The sequence below is a fragment of the Poeciliopsis prolifica genome, unplaced genomic scaffold (genome assembly GCF_027474105.1).
Source record: "Poeciliopsis prolifica strain line A6 unplaced genomic scaffold, Auburn_PproV2 SCAFFOLD057, whole genome shotgun sequence".
Classification (NCBI taxonomy): Eukaryota; Metazoa; Chordata; class Actinopteri; order Cyprinodontiformes; family Poeciliidae; genus Poeciliopsis; species Poeciliopsis prolifica.
In genome coordinates, this window is record NW_026562432.1 from 3,186,102 (window position 1) to 3,207,641 (window position 21,540).

Here is a 21,540-nt window from a genome sequence, read left to right on the forward strand (position 1 = left end):
GAGAGTGTGAACACATTGGCTTGAAGTTCAGTTTCCTGTCCAACCTGAGCATCAGCATCTACAGCATAATGATGCCATCACTGTTTTTCCATTTTTTTTTCACTATGATTTACAGAGTAATGGTTGGCATGTGGGTAAGAGAAATAAAGCACGTCAAATATTTTCCAAGTAAAATAAACCTTGATTATAGAAATTTTACTTTGAAAGACATACTTGATTATAGAAATTTTACTTTGAAAGACATACATATTTTTTAGCTAACATATACCTTCCTCTCAGGCTTTGAGATCCGGCTCTTCGGAGGATGAGGAAAATGTCCGACTTAAAAAATATGTGATCAACTGACTTTTTCTCTTATGGTTCTTTGTCACAGAGCAACACAGGACAAATGACCACACATCTCTAAAGGAGAATTTAGAAAGATCAAACTGTCATGTTTCTGTTGGTTTATACCTAGAGAGATCCCACAGACACAGGAAGACCCCAGGCTGGGATTTGAACCCATGACTTACTTGCTGCAAGGCAACAGTTCTACCAACTGCACCACTGTGCAGCCTGAGATGGAGTATGTATTTAGAAATATCAGATGTAGTTGATGTTCATCTCACAGAGCTGTCATAAATATTCTCACTATTCCTGTGAAAAAGAAAATTTAATAGAATTGAAAAAGTTTTCTATTATAAGACTGAAAAATATAATTAGGTTTCGGTTACACAAATTTAGACCAATCCATAAAAATATACATATTTTTAAAAAAAGACAAGATTGCAGGCAGCAAATAGTTGTTATCTGATAGTATTAGTAAAACAAAAAGAAAACCTGAAATGGGATTTCAAAATACACATTGACAGGCAGCTCCAATAAACATGAGACGGTCTGTTGTTCCACTGGACAGAACAAGCAATTTATAAACAAAGTAACATTTATTTGCTTATGCTAAACATTACTTAAGCTTAAACAATATGCGTTAAGTAATTTGTACATTTTAAGATAAGACCCCTTGAAGTGTGTGTAATACAGGTATAGTACAGGGTCACAGCAGCATCAGCAAAGAAATGTCTTCACTGTCACAGAACATCATTTCATATTCTGTCTCGTGTTTTTATAGCACCCATAACTACCACACAAAACCATGCATTAAACACAGTACATAAAATCAACCAGAACCTCTTGGTCAGGTCGATCAAGTATTTCTGTAACTGTTTAAAATAAACATAAATGCAGCTTGCAAAAGCACCTAAAGTTTCAGTTTCTAAAGTTTTGATTCCCAAATTTCTTAAATTCCAAGATTTCTTTGTCCATAACAATGTAGGATCTGTGCTTTACATTGTAGTTTATTGTTGGAAACTCAAACATAAATCTATAATCCAAAATAATAAAAAAAAGAATCAAAGATATGATCAAATATAATGTGCAATTAATCTTAAAGAAAAGCTTCTCTCCTGATGCAGCTGGAAGGACTAGCTGCTATGGAGGTGATGTATTCTCCCTCGTCCCCCCGTCAGCGGGGGGCTTCGGGGCAGAGGAACTATCCAGTCAGCACGAGGGTTAATCCTTCTTCAGGCATCGGCTGGTTTTACTGTAAAAGTAAAACAAAATGAACAAACTTGATGCTACAGCAACAAATCTGTCCTCCAACTGAACTAACTGAAGGAATTGAGAGACATTGCTGTTTAATTTGTAGCATCTCTTCTGTCCATATCAGAAGCAGAGTTTACATCACCTCTGTTGAAGCAGGATTCACGATAACAAGATCTGTAAATTGGTGGTCTCAGTATTAGTGGGCAATTGTCGCCATGGCGACCGGTGTCTTTATGCATGCACTGGACCACTCGTGACTGTAGACCCTTTCCACACGTGGATGAGCACTGAAATGGCCAGAGAGTCATCCATTATGTTTCGCTCATTTTATGGTTATCTGTCGTTGAAATGAGAAGCTTACATAGAACAAATTAAATTTAGATGTTGCATTAACATTTCTACACAATGTTCTTTTCTCATGATGCATCTGTTGTATGTAACAGCCTCAAAACACAATGCAGCCACCCCCGTGTCATTCAGTTCAGATGTTGTTCTCAGGCTTACTTGCGTTCCTGGTTTTCCTCGGTTCTACTTTAGTTCTATCAAACAACAAAACATGTCTCCAAATAACAAGGTCTCTGTGGACATTTGCAAACTGCTATCTGTCTTTCTTGTGCTTCATTTGCAGATCTTTGTTGATAAAAAAAGGCCAAATGTTGCTCATGAGAAGTGATTTGTACCAGTGTTTACTTATCCAGTGATTTATCATTATCTTAACTTTAACCATACACTAAATATGCTTATTGACATTCATACCTTGGACCAGTCTCCAAACCTCCATTCAAAGCATTCTACGTCTTCTTCACAGGTTTCTTGTTGACTGGGCTTGGAATCAGACTCACATCCTCCATCTGGGCTTCTGCAGCGCACTGTCCGCGTGCGAACACCCCGGCCGCAGGCCGATGAACACTGGAGGACCGCAAGGAAAATACTGTCAAAGCATAAGCGACATGCACCAATTTTATATTCATGAAGTTCCAACAGCAATATATTAAACTCTGTGACACTCTGTGCCCAGCATTCAGCCTTCAGAAGGCGTTTCCACTCAGAGACATAGTGACCTCATACCAATAGGTTCACAGTTAGTCTCCCCAGGTCTTCCAAATCCACCCTGAACGGCTATGAACTGTTTAAACATAGATTATTTAGCATTTTTAACAAATAATGAACTTAGCACATTGAACCTACTCTAGTGTAAATTTTGCACTAAGCAGCACCAAAGAGTTCCTCCTCTCCCTGCATAGTGTTGGACTACCTGTGACCAGTCTGAGGCCTCCCATTCTGGAAGGCAGGAGTTGCCCTCACAGTCCTGTTGCCCCACAGGTTTGCCCCCGTAGCAGTCCCGGTCCTTGGTGTGGATGAGTGAGCCATTTAGTGAGGGGTAAACACAAGACACCTGTCTCTGCTGGAGACCATTACCACAGGAGACGGAGCAGGGCCCCCACTCACCTGCCACCCACCTGTGGAGAATATCTCAGCTTTTATTCTTTCACTTCACATTTTCAGAGACTGAGTCTATGACACAAATGATGTAACTTCACATCCCATTCTGTCTCAAGTTTTCTATGGAATCTCACTAATCTTGTAAAAGTGGAAAAACATCAGTGACTAACAGGCTCAGTTTAAATCGAATGATGTTTCTGTTATTATTGACTGAACAAGGCAACTCTGAGCAAAATGGTTTTTAACTTTGGTTTAAATAAACTCAGTGTTTTCTAGAAGTTTTTTCCATATTGGAGGAGCAGAAAAACTGAATTCAACTCAATTTATTTCTGTAGCATCTTCACAACAAACAGCGTCTCAACTCAAGGCACTTAAAAAAATTCAGTTCGTTCAGACATATATTCAGTTAATCTTATTTATCATGACGCGCAATTTATTATTACAGGCAGATTAAAAGTTTCTATAGAAACCCAGGTGTTTGAGTCAGCCACTGACTTCTCATAAATTCATTAATAATAAATCATTCATTATAATTATAAAGAATTGCATCAAATATTAAACATTGATTTTCCATACAGTTGAAAAGATTAGTAGATGTAGAAAACAGAATCACTTCAGAATGTAAATATCTCTACTGTAAATGTTTGGCTGCAGATGTTTAAAACTGTCTAGTCCAGTGGTACCTAAAGTGGGTCCTGGAGGGCCAGCGCCCGGCATCCTGCATGTTTTAGTTCTCTCCTTGGTGGTTGTAACAACCTCCTCAGCATGTCAGTGTTCTTCTTAGGCCTCTAATGATCCATCATTGGATCCAGGAGAGTAAAACCAGGGAGAGGGCGCCGGCCCTCCGGGACCTACTTTGGGCACCACTATTCTAGGATGTCTTAATGTGTGTGTGCGTGTGTGTGCGTGTGCGGGCAGCTGACCTGTACTGGCAGGGCAGAGTGTTGCAGCGCTGCACCTTGGCCTGGGGCCGGGTCTCAGGGTGACAGTAGTCATCACTGACAACCTCCATGCTGTTATTGACCGTCCTCATACAGAAGATCGCTGTGCTCCTCTCACCTGCATGAAACACAACCATGGGTTTGTAGTTCTGTAGTCTACAAAGTACCAGGGAAAATGAATACTGAGTATAGGATTGAATCACTAACAAATTATGACAAATGAAATGGAATACTGAAAAACAACTTCAGACTATTTGACTTATTAATGAAAACATAAACAAATGGATATGGATAACAATGATATCCCTACTCAGCACAGCACTGATTCCTGATGTCAGGTCTGAAGATGATAACCAGACCCAGACAAACCCCCCACTTAACAAAACTATAGATGCGTCCAAGCCTCACTTCAAGCTAGACAAAGGATAATGTGATTTTAGGATCTTCACTGTATGACAACAAAGAGAGAATATGTCAGAAAAAGAAAAGTAGAGAGCGAGACAGTGAGGAAAACTTAGAGAGCAGATATGAACAAGCTGTTTGGTTTCAGCTCGTTGTTGGAACTCTGCTTTGGATGCAGTCACTGCAAAGACATCTTTTATAAAAAAATGTTTTTTACATATTTGTTAAAATTATCATCATGTTGTGACAGACAGATAATTTTCTCCCAGTGTTCCTAGTACAACCAATCAGAGCCAGGAGGTGGGTCTGCCAATCATCTGCCCCTCGTTTTCTTCTACAGCTGGTTCACCACAACATAGCCTGCCCCAAATGCTAAGGCTACTTAGCATAGACAGTGCCTAAGACAGTGAATAAACTTTCCTGGAACAGTAAGTTTTTTCTCGTCCATTGGCACAGTGAGCAGCACTGCCTAACAGCTCTAAGCCCCGCTTCCTGGCTCTGATTGGTTGATTTTGGTCAGCATAAATGCCAATGGTTATATAGTGACGTTACTTGACGTAAACCGCTTGTGTGTTTGCATGGGGTGGGAACATCAACTTCAAAAGGCTAATGTCTACATTCATACACACTAAAAAATATCATTTTACTTTATACTTTTCCTCCCTACTGAAAAACAACTTCAGACTATTTGACTTATTAATGAAAACATAAACAAATGGATATGTTTTCATTAATAACATACATTATTAATGTCTCATACATAATCAGTCTGTATGAGACTGATTATCTGTCTCATACAGTCACAACATGCTTACATGTTTAACATATGTCTAAACATATTTCTGTCAAGGTTATCTTTGTAATGCAGCAAAGAGAAATAATAATCACACAGACCAACATTTCAGTGAGAGGCATTTCTCAATCAATTATTTAACTGATCAATTTCAGCCCGGACACTTTGCTGAGGGCCTGATCTCCAAAGATTAAAATAAGTAGTGATAAATTGGGTGAGCAAAAATAAATAAATAAAAAATACAAAATAAAATGTATTGCAACTGTAAAAAAAAAAAACTGAAGGGGAATGAATACCTTGGCATGGTGGTGTGAATAGTGTTGAACTCTTACCTCCTCCACACTGAACAGAACAGTTCTGCCAGCCACTGTGAGCCCAGACATAGAGGTACTCTGGTTCTGTGTGTTTCTCACTGCTCTGATCCTGGCTTGTGTTCACAGATATGGTGTACTCATAGTGGATTCCATAGCTCTGATCGTGAAAGAGCAGGACCTACGATCACAACAAAAGTAATAGAAGAAGGCTCAGCAAGCCTTAAAGGGCCAGTGACTTTTATTCTCCTCATTGTCCTTTGCTGCTAACCTTGGAGCCTATTTCACTCATGAATATGATTTTTTATCTTTATAATACTGATTCATTTACTGTTAATTTATTTCAGCCAGCTGTTGATCAATAGTAAGATACTATACCTGCTTATCCCTGGGGCTGTGATGGACATGCATCGCCTCCCTCTGTCAGACATGCTTTTTGACTGAGGAAGGGAGAACCCACTCTTACTCACCTTTAAACTTAAGTTTCATATTTAGTGAGAGGGTGTTGCTTCCACAAATCCTCTTTGACTAAACATCAACACACAGAGTACATTTTTGTCTCTAGGCATGTGTAACCCACTCGCTCACTGGCCCACTTTACCATTAGGTGTAAGGGAGCTTTAGTCGGCCCTTTGGCAGAAATCTTCTCCCACAATCCTCTTCTGACGTATCGCACCATGGTCCCAGCCAGCTCAAAGTCTCCCGGAAGTTCAATCTTCCAGTCGCTGTTAATGGATCTCTTGCTGGAGTCCTTAAGAGCTATAGGAAAATTACAGATTGAGTTTTCTGAATAACATACAACATTTACACACAAAGAAATTGGTATTTGTCACTCGTTCCATCCATAAGACAAGAGAAAAGATGTTTTACCTTTCTGTTTAAGTACAGATTTACAAGATATATTTGTGGTGAGTAAACCAAGACATGATTACCCAGAAAGCTCTGTAAAGGTTTGTCCTCCATGACTTTGATCCTCCACGCTCCTGCAGGAATCACCACAGCCTCAATGTAGCCTGACAGAAACACACAAGCAAAAGGAGAAATATAAATTAACTGAAGTGAATTATTGTGTAGTTTAAACACAAATACTGATTTGTAAAAGTAATTTTGTGAAAGGAAGAAAATGTTTGTTTCTTTACTCTTTAGCCACATGTTGCTCAGTATAAGGGACTGCTGCAAAGTCAGTAGCTGCTTTTCCACTAACCATAAAATTTTGCAAATTGAAATTACAAAAATAAATTTGCTTCATGGAATCACACCAATAAAAAAAAAAATCATGTTTTTGCTAAAAAGTTTTTGTGATAGTATGAGATGGCTTTTCAGCCATATCAAAATAGACGTCAGGTGTATAAAATGTAATTTGTCAAAATGAGAGCTGGCTTTTCAGATGAACAAAAGGTCAAATATGGAAAGTATTGTGTGAAGTTGACCCTGCTCTAAACAATTGATAGAAGTCTGATGCCAAAATGGACACACCTACCCATTCCCTTGGTGTAATTGAAGTCTCCTTTCACAATTTTACAGGAGTCTCCATGTCCATTGCAAACACCACATGCATCTTCCTTTGCTGAGGAGCCGATGATGCCGTCACAACCAATTTTCTGTTCACAGGGGGAAAAAATCAACAGTCAGAAAGGAGAAGTTAGAGTCTCTACTAGTCCATGTGTGAATAACCAGAGTCAATGTGTTTGCAGCTAAACCGTATCCACGCAGTCTTCGCATAGAATTAACAGTCGTTATAATTTAGGTTTAATTTAAGGCATAATTACATAAGTTTCTCCTGAACTGTACCAAGCCCTCCTCTCCCCCAACATGTTTTGGGCTCTGGACCGACTGGGTTTAGTTTTAGTCACATCTGTTAGTTCAAGGCCTAAACGTTCTACTGAACACTTCCACTAGAGGTCAGTTTGTTCCTGGTACAGGTGACTATGACTGACTGTGTGCAGCTTCAGAGAAGATAGTGAAATTTCCAGGAGAACGTTTCTAGTGCCTAACTGTTGTATTTCTGATGTCGCTGGTTTGTAATTTTTCTAAAAATTTGTTTGTGATGTCACTTATAATCACAGAAAGTTTAACTTGTGGCTTAGTGTGATTTGAACATACACCTACAATGACACTGGATAATTACTCCAACCGATTGAAACTCTGGCAGATTATTTATGCAAAGCATCATGGGATATGAGAATACATTGGATACCTTACCCATGTCCACATCAGCAGCACAAACCAGAGCCGTTATGATGATGCGTACCTTACAGCTCCCTTTAATGCAGAGGTCTGACTCATAAGGCCCACAGGAAGTGCCATCAATGACTTTGTCAGCCATCAGGGCCGGAACATCCTGACCCACCGGGCTGCAGAACAACATACATGGCTTATCTGCTCATCCACACACACAGACACACACAACTTGATTTTAGCAGGAGAAATGAAAGATGAACATACAAATAATAATATTAAACTACATTACTGTGAATAGCTATAAAAAGATAACTGCAGTAAATGAAAACTGACAGTCTCTGTTATGCTACATATTCTTGTTTTTTGTTTTGGTGTAAGCTTAAACTTCAGTAGATCAGGACTTTATAAAAAAAAATTAAATACATTTTTAAAACCTCTGACATAAAAAGCCATATATTATAAACCCTTTCTTCCTGCAGTGCACAGTATCCATGACACAGCAATTACCTGATGAGGTGAGACGTGTTTGTGTCTTTGTTTCTCACCATCATTAATGAACGCAGTCAACAGTCTGCCCTTTCTTTTACTGCCATGTTGGTCATAGGAAAGACACTGCAGGTCTCTGAAACTTGGGGCCCCTTTGGGACACGGCTGGCCTTGACATGCCTTGTGCTCCACACTGGCTTCTGGACAGTGCCGTCCATCTGGACCGGGCCTAGAGACAGAAGGAGTCAAAGTTATCAGTCATTTAGTTGATGTCTCCATCCTTTTATTCTCCTGCTGTGCGGGTTTTTAATACTGGGAATAATATCAGGTTTTAGTTTGTTTGTCTCTTGTCAGGTGGTGTCGGCAATATAGCGTATAGAAGAAAATAAACACGTGTGCACACAGAAACATACGGCGGGTTGTCACACTTCCTCTGTCTGAACTGGACCCCAGTACCGCATGTCCGACTGCACATGCTCCACTGGCTCCAGGGACTCCAGTCTCCATCCACATGTTGGGGGATGGGAGCCTTACTGACACATTGTCCCCCTCTGCACCACTATCAAGGAAACATTCATATTTCACAACTGTACTGAAGTCAGAAATGTGAGAACATTGCACATCCTCAGAAAAAAAGGTTCTGTTTGTAAAAAAAAGTTTAAAAAAGAAATGATGAGAGGAACATTTTGTGGTTCTTACCTTATCTGTTCCACACTCTGTTCCTTCCAGAGGAGGATCGAGTTTTGTCTTACATGAAGGATCTCCATCTACTGAACACCACAGGCCAGCACACATGAGATGCTGAAAAACCATTAGAGACAAAGGAGACACTGGGGAGGTTGTTAGAGCCAGCAGAGTCACAAATTGGCAGACATTACTTCTGATTTATCTTCATTTTTTAAAATATATTATTTAATGCAATATTATATGTTTTTCAGGCACATAGAGACATTTCATAAAAGTTCAGTTGTTATGAAAATGCTGCATATATCAAACATGATTCAAAAGACAATGAATATTATGCCTTATAATTGGACTTTTGTCTCTTTAAGAAGCTCCACTTTCCAACTCTCTGCCTTCAACATGTCATTATGCCATTTACAACTGTTCAGCTGACTCTCAGTTCCTCCAGGTATTTACTAATTGCAGCTGCCGCTAGTCTGGAGGAGCTATGGGTGGAGTTGGGGTGGAGGTGGGAGCTCACACACACATACACATTTTATTGCTAAATGTCAAGTGACATACAGTTGATCAGTTGCATGTTGTACCTCCATGTCAGGGCAGGAAGTGGAATTGATTCCGAACAGGATCTGACATTGCTCATCAGCACTGTAGTGCATCCCTGGAAGCTTGGAAGAGAGGCGCATCCTGTAGCGGCTCCTAGGGCCTGTGTAGCGGAGGCACATGCTGGCTCCAGATCTGCTTCAGTGAAAACAATACTCATATGAGGAATAGAGTCCAAAATATGTGTTTGCAAATCTATTCTTGTTTTATATTGAGTAGTGGTTGTGAGTGGTGTATTAGTCTGTAAGGTCCTGAAGGACTAGTGAGAGACCCTTTCTGACCTGAGGAAGTTCTGCAGATCACTGCGGCTGCAGGAGGACCATGACAGGTTGTTTGGGTTTCTGCCTTTCACCCATTCACCGGACATGATGTGGGAGTGGCTGGTGCAGTTAGCATGGTCGTCATCATGGCTCATCCCCATGCTGAGGAGGAATCATAAATACATCACCAAGTGGTTAAAGAGGAGGAATCCCAAATACCTGAGATTCTCTTTTTATGAGATAAAAATTTTAATTCAATATATCCTCCAACCCCACTTACCTTTCTGTCTATTTATTTCAGACTAAACTTTTACTATTCATATGACCCCCACTGTTATTCAGTTTTATTTCTTCACAATTTATTTCTTTTTCTGTTTTTATCCAGTTTGCCATTTTCTTAAAAGCCCAGCAGTCTTCTTTCTAATTTCCCTCTAATTGAATGTATTCATTGTGACACTTCAGAATGTGTTGGCATCACTTTAACAGATGAGCTTTGTAATGAAAACAATCTTTTATGTATGTATTTAAAACATGCATTTGAACCACATAACAAAATAACTTTGACCTTCTCCTAAAACCCACAGAGGCAGTGAGACCAAGCTCAGCTTTTCTATTTTGATGTTTTTCTTCATAAATAATAACCCTGTGGAAAATCTTGTGGATTCTCCGTTCATGCAGTACTTTCAGTTTATTTTTTAAATAACCTGGAAAGAGGTCAACTTTTTTACTGACTGGGTGAGCTTGTAAAATATTGAAATGTTTGTAAAATAAAGCTAACAAACGTCATGATTTGTCTTGTGACACGTGAAAAAATGTGTGAATGTGTTAAACTGAAAGCGGCCTTTCCTTCTGATGTCTCCATGCAGAAACACGCTTCACACAGATTATATACTATCACACAATGATTTCAACTTTGGGATATAATCACAAACTCTGTAAGACATGCTGTGTTCAGAAAGAGACATTGAAAAGGTATTTTAGTCTTTACTTCCAACATACTGTTTCTCCTGAAGTTCATCTTTTATTCTAGTAGTATCACATTTTGTCAGCATTGCTACAAACAAATAACAGAGTCTTTTCATTCGAAAAGCATGACATGAATCTGAGCACCACCTACTTGTGACCGAGCTCATGAGCAATGGTGAAGGCCAGATTAAGTCCATTGTCCTCTGTTAATACACACTTCCTCTTTGCACTACAAGCACCGCCCAGGTAAGCCATACCTGAAACATCGAGTGTGAAAGCATTTTAGTCAACATGCTGCAGGGTCATAACGTCGGGTCATCCATTATAAACATTTTCATTGAGCGGATCGCAAATGGGAACAAAATGATCAACCATATAAAGAGTGCAAATGATTGAACCACATTCTGGAAAGCTATCTTTACTTTGTCAAATAGTTAGCACACCCCATAAGAGTCTATATATTTTTCTGACATATATGGATCTATAAGTATTTAACATTGATTCGTACAATATCGAAAAATTCAAGATATATAAATAACAAAAACAGAAGAAAGTATCTTTCAAAATTTTCAGAAAAATGTTTAAAAAAAATGTAATATTTGTATTTGGAGTGGAGACACTGGGTGCTGCTGCTGCCTCCTCTGGGTGGAGGCTTCATGAGGAATCTGCTGCAGCAGAGCCAGCAGAGGAGCTTCAGCCACACAATAATAATAACCACACACACAATGAATTTATTGGGTGTTTCATTTTATCTATGTGCTCAATTTTAGTTTAGATACTGAATATACTTAGTGACTATGTGATTAGCAGTTCTCTTGTAAAATGTTCTTTGGGAAAAGAGACATAACTTTGTTTCAGTGCATTTTATTTAATGGCATTGGAATCTTCTTTTTTTTAAGAATCCCAAATGAGAATTGACCTTGAAAGAGGAGGAGGCTAAACATACTCACCGACTGTATCACAGGGTTCATCTTTATGAACACAGAAATCAGTCCTGAGAGACCAAACAAAGAAATTACAACACCGAGTTATTAAAAACAGAAAGGCAGGATTTCAGACAAAGTAAACAAGGATTTGTGAAAAGTTGTAAAGTTGTAAACTGCTTTATACTAATAATGTTGAGAAATGTTAGTAGTCAACTTCTGCTAGAGGCAGAATGGTTCAGGAATAAGATAACCAAAATGACCTTAAAAATAACTGAATATTTCCAGCTGTTGTGCAATTTTAATTGAACAAAAATCATTTTTAAAATAAATTGATAAAATGACATCCTACTTTTCTTCTAAATGACCTTCTTGCCCTATTACATGATACATCACCAGCACAGAGAAGCCGTTTCTTCCATCAGTTTATCAAACATCTTTCAGTCAGTGTCACATGTTGCTGGTTCAACAGAGGGTTACAAAAAAAGATAAATAAAATTAAAAAACATATATGCATTTTTTGCCACCAACTGGGAAAACATTTGTAAATTGTACAATGATTAATTTAGTGTTACTGTTTTTCTTGATTATCAAAATGAAATTCGCTTGTTAAAGTCCCATCACTATTTTTTTCATACTTCCTGTATCAACACTAGTTGAAGCCATCGGTCATTACCAGAATCAACAACATCAGCAAGTTTTTGAAAAGCTGCAGTTTCAAAACCACCAATGTCTCCCATGGTTCCGAGAGCTCGCTCATTTAAACAAGTTTCCAGTGTGCTGCCCCTCCACCATGTTGCTGAGCACTGGCAGTCAGCTGGCTGAAAAGGAGCTACCACTCTTCTCCTCCACATGAAGAATTTTTTTATTATTATTACAATCAAAGCCTCCATTGCATAAGAACTAAAGGGTTGACTGACTGAAGACCAACAGCTGGTGAGTGCAAACCATCTTGAGGTTTGATCTTCAGTTTGTGAGAATCTATCAGGTATGTTGAACAAATGCCATCAGTTTGTGTCTGTCTCTGTTTCAAGACTTAATACATAAGAAGATTTTTAATATGCAATAGTGCCAGGATTAAGATTAAATTTAGTGACAGTAAGGTTTATCTTTTGGGCTAGGAGTAAACCGCATACCTGGTGACCAGAACAGCCGTGTCGTACCATCCACCTGTAATGTGGTTGGTACCGAGGTACCGAGGGACTGAGAACTCCTGATGCTGCCATTGACAAAAGCTCTCCAGAGACCTCTGTCCATGGTGGCTTATCTTTAGTTTTTCCTGATGACATGAAAGGTACAGTGATGCAATCTTATTTATTCCTGACATAATCACAGTATATATCAATCAAAACACGGAAAACTGGAAGCAATAAAATTAAAAGCTAAAATTATTATTATTAGCACTTACACCCCATAGTGTTTTTTCTACAAATGTCCATAACCATGATCACACACCAAAGTACTGCAGACGTTAAAGTTGTAAAGGGAGATGGAAGCAAAACTTACCGGCCTGGTGTGAAGCAAAACCAGTTTATTGACTCTTATGTTGACTGTAACTCCCAGACTCTTGTGCTGGAACATGTTGTCAACCTGATCACAATGAATGTTTTACTTCTTTAGCAGCTGTGCTGTAAGGCTGAATATGTTTGAACATTATTTGATGTCATTTCCATCATCAGGAAAGCTGACTTTCTAATAGGAGGACAAACCACTTTTCTCGGTTTATAGTAAAACTCATTGTGCTTTCTGTCTAACCTGAGCTTAAATATGTATCAACCTTTTGACTGAAATGTCCTAACTTTCCTTTGAATATTCTGATTTGACTCAAAGTCCTTCCTGGAATTCTCACCATATTCATGATAGTAAGCAGGAATCTTTGTGCCACTTCAGCACCGTGGTACTGCACCATGTTGAAGTCTGCCACTACCACCGTCTCCAAAGTGTATGTTTTATGGAAGTTCACGGTGTTCCTCTTGGTGCGATCTTCTTCACCCAGTTTTGGTTTCTTCTTCTTTTTCTGCCCTGCAGGGAGAAAAACAAAGATTAGACTCAATATCTGAGACAAAAACTGCTCACCAAAACATCCGAAGTGCTGAGTCTAGGATATGTTTTCAATCAATGACAATTTTTTAGGTTGCAATTATGTTGAGATTTCTTCAGATGCAGACAACCCCATCCTGACTCTTGGCCAACTACATGTTTATGGACCTTATTTATGGAATGTTTTACAGTCATGTGGAACATCAGGCATTATTCTACAAGCATTCCTCACTATGTGCGGAGCACAAAATTGTTGAAAATGTTTTGGTATGCTGAAGAATCTAGAAATTCTTTCACTGGAAGTAAGGAGCTACTTCCAGTGTCAGCCTGACACCATGATTCCCTCAGGACCAAACGGCACTTTTAGCAAAAGGCATCCAGGCAGCTGCTTTCTCTTGAAAAATCCAGACCTGTCCATTGGAAAACTCGACGGAGAAGCTTGACTCCCTAATCCAGGTCAAATGTCCCAGCGACAAGCTTTACACCAGGGCGATGCTTTGTATTGAACTTGGTGATGCAAGGCTTGGATGCAGATGGAAACCATGGCAACCAGCTTCATAAGGCTCTCTACACACTGCAAAAACACAAAATCTTACCAAGTATTTTTGTTCTAGTTTCTAGTGTAAATATCTTAGTAAACTTCAAATAAGACAAACTAACATATAAGTAACGTTTTAGCAAAGTTACAAGTAACTTTGTTTAAGTACCGTAAACAAGTTCTTAATATTAATGAAAATGTACTTGTTCCATTGGCAGATTATTTCACTTATAACAAGACATTTTTCCATGTTATAAGTTAATTTATTTGTCAATGTAACTAGTACTTTTCCATCAATATTAAGGAAATATTTACTTAAAACAAACCTCTGGAACACCTGATGTGAACCTGATGAAAGTGCATTGACACCCATTGTTCCTTAGCTACTCTGTTCAGTTTTGATCATTTGTTTTACGGTTCAGAAAAGTTATTCCGATGTGATATTGTTAGGAAAATTATTATCTTAGTTCATTTACTTTTATTTGAATGGTTATGTTTTCATATTATTCCGTGTGTTGTTTTCTTTCCCTTTCTTTTATTGTATATTCTCAACTGTCTTTTAGAGTTTTCTCTTGAGGGTTGGAAATGTCTCACACATTTCTGTGTTAACGAGCCACAATGATCTTTGTCTGTATCCTGAGAGTGGTCATCATTGTGTCCCAACAATGGGACATCAATGGAAGACTTCCAGAACATCCTATAGGATAGTGTATTGGTCAATTGTTTGCATGTCTGAGTGAGAAAGCCAACCTCTTTGTGTATTCACATAATAATAAAAGGCAGTTGGGGACTGAGAGCCGATGGAGTTGATCTCAGACAGCGTTTGGCAGCGGTTCTCTCCGCGTCGAGCTCTTCTCCTGTTTTCTGCGGAAAAGTAATTTGTGTTTTTGGTTGATTCTTTCAGGTTGGGGAACAAAATAAACCCAACAGATATTGGTTTGTTGATTCTTTTCCTTCCTCATTATTCTGACAGGAATTGGGGTGAGGAGGAGGAAAGAAGGAAAAAATGGAACACTAAATACCATTTTTAGGGGTATGCTGTATAGATGAATATAACAAACTGAATAGATGATTATATAAGACTATACCACCTTTTGTGAACAATAAATAACAATAAATTACTAAAAATTTGAATGGAAAAAAGCCTCTGCATCTTCATAAAAAGTTATTTTTAATTTAGTTTGTCTTATTTGAAGTTTACTGATATATTAGCACTGGAGATTAGACAAAAATACTTTGTAAGATTTTGTCTTTTTGCAATGCATTTTGAAGTTCTGCAGCCACTAATTCTGTAAAATGTCCTTAACCTCACATCTACTTAACCCATGAGTGATTTTATGTGAACTTTTACTAACTGGCTGAGTTAATACGATCAACAGTTGACTGAGACTTCGTTGTTATTGTGGCAGGAAGTAGGTGGAGGCTGCACCTGCTGGGAGGGTGATTATCAGTGGGCCAATAGCAACAGAGTATGTTCAGTACAAAAGCTGAGGTAAGTTGTGGACTGACACTTATTGTTTGCTGTGGACACATCGCGCTTCCGTGTTGGGCTGTTTGTATTCTGAATACAGGTAAGGTGGGCTGCCCGCGCATTTACAACTGTTTGCTCATTGTAGTGATAGAGCTTTTAACCAGCAGAGATGTATGTGCGCATTTACCTCCACGTTTGATCGTAGGTGGAGTGGTTCCTGTTAAGTGCCAAAGTTTGAATGCTCCTGTTTGGGTGGAAGTGAAAAGAGCTGGACCTGATCGTTATGTGGACTCAGTGACGAATCCTATTTTTATCTTTTTGTTTTGAGTTGTTTTTCTTTTTTTACATGTATATTATCAAAATAATCAAGTAAAACCTAAACGATTCCCTGCTCCCACATCCTTTACCAATACTCTGAACTACACATAGTAAACACCCATAAAGCCCCCAATAATAGTAACTGGGTTGAAAGCTTTATTTCAGTTTAAACAATAGCATATACATTCGTATAATCAAAAATATCTATGATATAAAAGAACAGAACACTGTTGGTCACACACTTGACGCTGCTGTCTTGCCTGGACGGAGTGACTGCTGGTTTAGCGGTCAAGAGCGGTCAAGAGCGAGAAACTGCTGCGTACGGGGCACGCCCCCCTAACCCCCTGAAATCAGAACAAGGAGCGGCTGCTGTCGTTCTGTTCCGGATTGGATCGTACCGTCCATCTTGCCCTGCCTGTCCAGCATAAGGATTTTATGGACTTCTCCATGGACACTTTTATGCATCTTTTATTGTTTGTATTTTAACAACCGTTCTTTTTTTTTTTTGCTTTGGAACCTATCATCCAGGGCCTGGTCGTATCCACTGGTAAGCCTAGCTGGACCTATTTTGGACTTTCCTGTTTGCTCAGGTATAAGTGTCTTTTGTGATAATAAATTATTATTGACTTGAAACCTGTCTCTTGCTGATTGCAAAACCGGACCTGTGTCCCTGATTGTTAGTTCCTGGGTGGAAACCCCAGGTGGCGTTGTTGGCAACAAACAAAATTAATTGTATGGTTACTCCGCTTTATGCCACATTATGAAATTTCACAACTGGACCTGTTGTCAACGCACCATTCAGTGAGATGGAAAGTTTGGAGGAGACGCCTTGGGACTATGTTTTATACATCCATGTTTTATTATAAAAAAATTATGATTTGAAGGGGTAAGCAAGCTGTATGAGGAAAATCAGAGAAAGCATTATCCAGAAAGCTCTCCATTTGGGGTTCTTCTTGTCAGTAATCATTGGAAAGACAGAAGGCAGACATTTTTTAAAAAACATCATGAGAATTTGTTCAAAGTTCAAAAGAAAATACAGACATGTGTCTCGTTGTCCTGCTGTTTTTCCATTAATTACAGCTCTGTAACAGCTCAAGATGAAAATAATTCACTTCTTGAGTATTAAGGACTTTTAAGTTGATTTCTATTTGTATTCTAACACTACATTTATTTTTTTGGGAAAATGCTATAAACATTATCATTGTTGCTATCAAGTAACAGACAAGGACATGTCAGCTGGCATCATGGAGCTGCAAGACAGAGACAGGAGGAGAAAGAAATGAAAATGGAGTGATGGAAGGAGGACAAGCAGGAGAGTAGAGCAGGACCCAGTAAAACAGAGCTAGGTGAATGTGCAGTGTGTAGGACTGGGTTAGCACGGTGCTAGGATTTCATTAACCTCTTAAAATCAAAGGTTTGTGGTCCAAACCATTGCTTTGTGATACCTGAAAACAATCTAAAGCAGTTGGTCTCAAACTCCAGGGTTAGTGACCTTTAAACGTCTCTTCTGCTTCAACAAACCTGGCTCCAGTAGGGACTCATTGGCAGAGCTCTCTGTAGAGCTTGACTGCATGCAAGTGAGGCTGTTTTTCCATTTATTTCCAGTGTGTAGGACAATGGTCATGCCTAAAAGTAGCAGGATTCTGGATCTCCAGGGATGCAGCTGATCTAAAAAATAATTAATGTCCCGTCCTGATGTAATAGGATGATGTATTCCTAATATTCGTTTCGATTTTTATAAGCTGTTTATTTGATACATTTTTGACTGATTGTTGGTGGCTGAGGTAAAAGGATAAAAGGCTTGTGTGAACCCAGCTCCTGGGCTGAACATCAGACCCAGTCGGCTCTCCTGCAGCGTCTGGGTGTCTCTTACCTTCTGCAGTCCCACAGTGGATGGGCTGGCCGGCACACTGACCAAGGGAGCTCTTCGGTGAGCATCGGTGTCGGACCAGCTGGTGCTTAATTCCGGAGAAAGACTGCGATGGCTCATATTCACCCACAGGGTGGATGAACAGGCTGTCCTCCCCAATCTGAATTAGCCCAGTCTGTGCAGAAATGAAAGGTCTGCAATGAGGGGATGCTTCTGTGGAAAAAAGCCCTGGAGCTGTTAATGCACCTTCTTGTTTCTATCCTTTAAAGTAGCAATATGTGGAAAAAAAAAGGTTTTCAAAGAAAGTGGAGTAGTTGTTAGCAATTTTGCCTCACAGCAAGAAGGTCCTGGATTCAGATCCCAGTGAGGTTCTCCTCTGGGTACTCCAGCTTCCTCCCAACATCACAACACATGCATGTTAGTTTAAATGGCTGTTCTAAATTCCCCCTGGGTGTCAGAATACGCTGCTCTGGTCCTGTGATGCCCTGATGGAGTGGACACTTGTTAACAGTGTACTCCACCTGACCTCTCAGTGACCCAGCGAGGTTTAACTGTACAGTTTGCTAAACAGATAGAAAAAAAAAAAAGACACATATTCATAGTTTGTGCATTTAGATCTAAACAAAGCTGTAAGTTGAGCTTTAAAATGCAAAAAAAAGTAAATAAATAAAGGAACAAGAAACAGGCTGGGTATTTAGCATTTACAGTCAAACAGGCTTTTCATCAGCTGATTAAAAGTTTAATATCATTACCTATGGAAAAAAACAAAAAAACAAACCAGAGTCAAAACATCTTTAGTGGGATCTCCATGTCATAGAGGTCATAGTAAGTGATTTTGAAAATTATAACTTTGTTTCATCAGACAAATTTCCCATCTTTCTTCTTCCCGTACAAAATTTGTAGCTCGCAAAAAGCAGAGACATGATCCTGATTCAACCAAAAGGCTTCTCCACAACATATTCACTACATCTAGAAATTAAGTCCATAAATGTTATCATGCAAAAATTACAAAAATTAATGTTTTACCATTTCAGCAGGAATAACTTGTTGCAGAAAGTCTCGCTCGTACATTTCAGTAATTCTGCTATGTTCAAAGATAGAAAGTCTTTCTACATTTGCCATCAGGGGGTCGTCATGACAATGTGAATGACTAACACAAAATGACCTGAGACAGATTTCTGGATTGGTTTGACTTTTTTAAGAATATATATTTAAACTTTTAATCAGCTGATGAACACTAAGTTTTTCAATAATTTGCCTATCCAATCTCTGGAGTGTGAGATTACACACAAACCCACACATGTCTGCTGTGACATCCAATCCAACAAACACCTGATTTCCAGTAAAGACTGGAAATCAGCAATTACGTTAAAATAATCAGTCTAGATATGACCGACTCCTCCAGCTTTTCTGTTTTGACTTTTAGATTCATAGTTAGACCTTTTTATGAAATGAGACAGACAGTCTCAAAAGATAGTAAAACTTGGCTGGGATGCTCCAAATGTTAGTATTTCATCCAGTCAGAGGAAACATGTTGGTCAAATAAAAGAAAAATTTGATGTTTCACTATATGTATATATAGAGAAACATATACCCATTGCAGGTTAGCCTGTAACCACATAATCTAATTTAAGATGGAATTCATTGATTAATTTGAACATCATGACACCTTATCACCTATCTGAAAACAAAAGATAGATTTACCAAACCGCCACAGGTGCTTAGTGATGCCAGAGAGTCTGTATGGTTGATGATAAAGCCAGAGTAAAAGCAAAGCTGCTTCATGGACAGTGGTCTGACTACTACACTTTGGTTCCTGAGCCTCTCCTCTATTACAAAATCTCTTGAAAGAATTTTGCGCTCTCGTCTTAAATTAAGATACAGACTCCTTCCAAAAGCCGACAGCGACACAATAATGTTCTCTGCCTCAGAATGTTCTTTACTCGAGAAATCCAAGGGCCACTGATGATGGCTCCGCAGCCTGGAGGCAGAATCCTCAGACAGACTCGTCTCCTGGCTGGACAGCAGCCTGGGAATCACCTCAACTGTTTCCACATCAGTTTGAGCTGTGGACAGAAACAACGTCCAGTTAAACATTGCAGCTACATGTAGGCCAGCTGGTAGCTCTGCCTCAGAATGCCCAGCTGAGGATGATTATTAGATAGGCATTCTGTAACAAGTAGACATTAAATTCATATTTAGCATTTAAATACATAAAAGTCTTCTCTTTTTCTCTTCTCTTTAACCCTCCACATGCTTCCCTGCCTCATGCTTTGGCTTTTAAACTGTTCTCCTTAGATCAGGTTCTAAATGATCTAAGATGAATCATTTGCAGAAAACAGTGATAAGTGATCAATTCAATCATTAAAAAAAAATATATATATATATATATATATATATATATATATATATATATATATATATATATATATATATATATATATAAACCCTTTCTTAAAAAAATGTGATGCTGTCAAGGTCAATATGTTAACTGCATGTAAACTCAAATTTCTTTTAAAGTGGATGATTTATTTTGTGTAATTAACGTTCTTTATATGAGTGCTAGATTTCTTTGTTACATTTCATGCATTATACTTTGTTTCCTTCTGCAGTCTGTCTTTGTCAATTTTACTCCATTACAGGAAAAACTCTATTATCTTATGTGAGAATATATGTACAGGAGTTCTGGCAATTATTTTTTACAGAATCTTGATGACTTTATTCATGTTCAGTGATCTTTCACACTCAGAGAGAGAGTCTGCAGCAACGTGACGACATAAAATGAATCTAAGATGATCTGCAACACGACCGTCACTCAAATCATTCAATTCACTCAAATCATTCAATTCATTGGGAAGTTATGTCCAAACTTTCGACAGGTTATGTACAACGGCTTCCTTTTGCATAAATATCTGACATTTCTGTTTCATTTTAAAAATGTGCTTAATTTATTGAGCTGAGAAAATAAAATATAAATATTGATTTGGTTTTTTTTAGTTTGTTTTTAATATATGTTGTGCTGCACGGCATGTGGGGACAGAGGCCCCTGAGTGTTCAACGCTATTGACGTCTCTGCCTGACAGGGAAAAAACGTCGGATCCCAATGACGTTCAGGCCGGCATCTTTAGAAACTTGTACACACACACGCACACACACACACACACCGGCGTGTGTCTGAAAGGTCCGCACTACGAATACTAGCGATTTGTTCAGCCATATAAACCAAAACGATCCGGGTCGAGAGAGGGAGATAAAGAGAGAGAGAGAACGAGAGAGAGAGGGAAAGAGAAAAAGAGAGAGAGAGACAAAGACAGGAGAGAGAAAAAGAGAGGAGAGAGAGAGAAAGAAAAAGAGAGAGAAAGAAAAACAGAGAGAGAGAGAGAGAGAGAGAAAGAGAGAGTGTCAAACAAAAACCGACTAAAGTCTTTGTAAAGTCAAGCTTTTTGTTTGCGTTTGGACAAAACGGGACACCCGACAAAGAATGACTTTGTTTCATAGCAGATTGACTTTTTCACACACAAGGAGAAGGAGTGATCTCTTACCCGTCAGTCCGATGCAGAGCAGACAGAGGAGCAGAGCGGGGCCATGGCTGGAGCCCATGATCACAGCTCACTAAACGGACTGAAAGGTTTTTACTGCCCGGTTCGTGTTGAGCTGATCACTGTAACCATCCAACGGGACAAGTTTTCCTGCGCTGAAAAACGGTTTAGTAAGCAGGCTGGACCCGCCTCC

The 21,540-nt window shown here is 39.0% G+C and overlaps 1 protein-coding gene across 2 annotated transcripts; it reads right to left on the reverse strand.

The window, feature by feature from the left end:
• Window positions 1-718: 718 nt before the first annotated feature.
• adamts17 (ADAM metallopeptidase with thrombospondin type 1 motif, 17) lies at window positions 719-21,492 on the reverse strand. 2 transcript variants are annotated; one of them, XM_055060096.1, is made up of 23 exons: window positions 21,351-21,492; window positions 19,513-19,874; window positions 17,812-17,983; window positions 13,421-13,593; window positions 13,078-13,161; window positions 12,708-12,850; window positions 11,599-11,642; window positions 10,800-10,905; window positions 9,704-9,844; window positions 9,407-9,557; window positions 8,838-8,939; window positions 8,552-8,697; window positions 8,198-8,367; window positions 7,723-7,850; window positions 6,952-7,072; window positions 6,404-6,484; window positions 6,073-6,230; window positions 5,493-5,652; window positions 3,948-4,083; window positions 2,837-3,041; window positions 2,338-2,490; window positions 1,724-1,868; window positions 719-1,579 (listed from the first exon to the last, which is right to left on the reverse strand). In XM_055060096.1, the coding sequence occupies exons 1-23, from the start codon at window positions 21,406-21,408 to the stop codon at window positions 1,560-1,562; spliced, it is 3,159 nt and encodes a 1,052-aa protein (XP_054916071.1). In that variant the 5' UTR covers window positions 21,409-21,492; the 3' UTR covers window positions 719-1,559. The 2 variants fall into 2 exon arrangements, with proteins under 2 accessions (XP_054916071.1, XP_054916070.1); XM_055060095.1 differs by having other exon boundaries at window positions 719-1,868.
• Window positions 21,493-21,540: the final 48 nt, after the last annotated feature.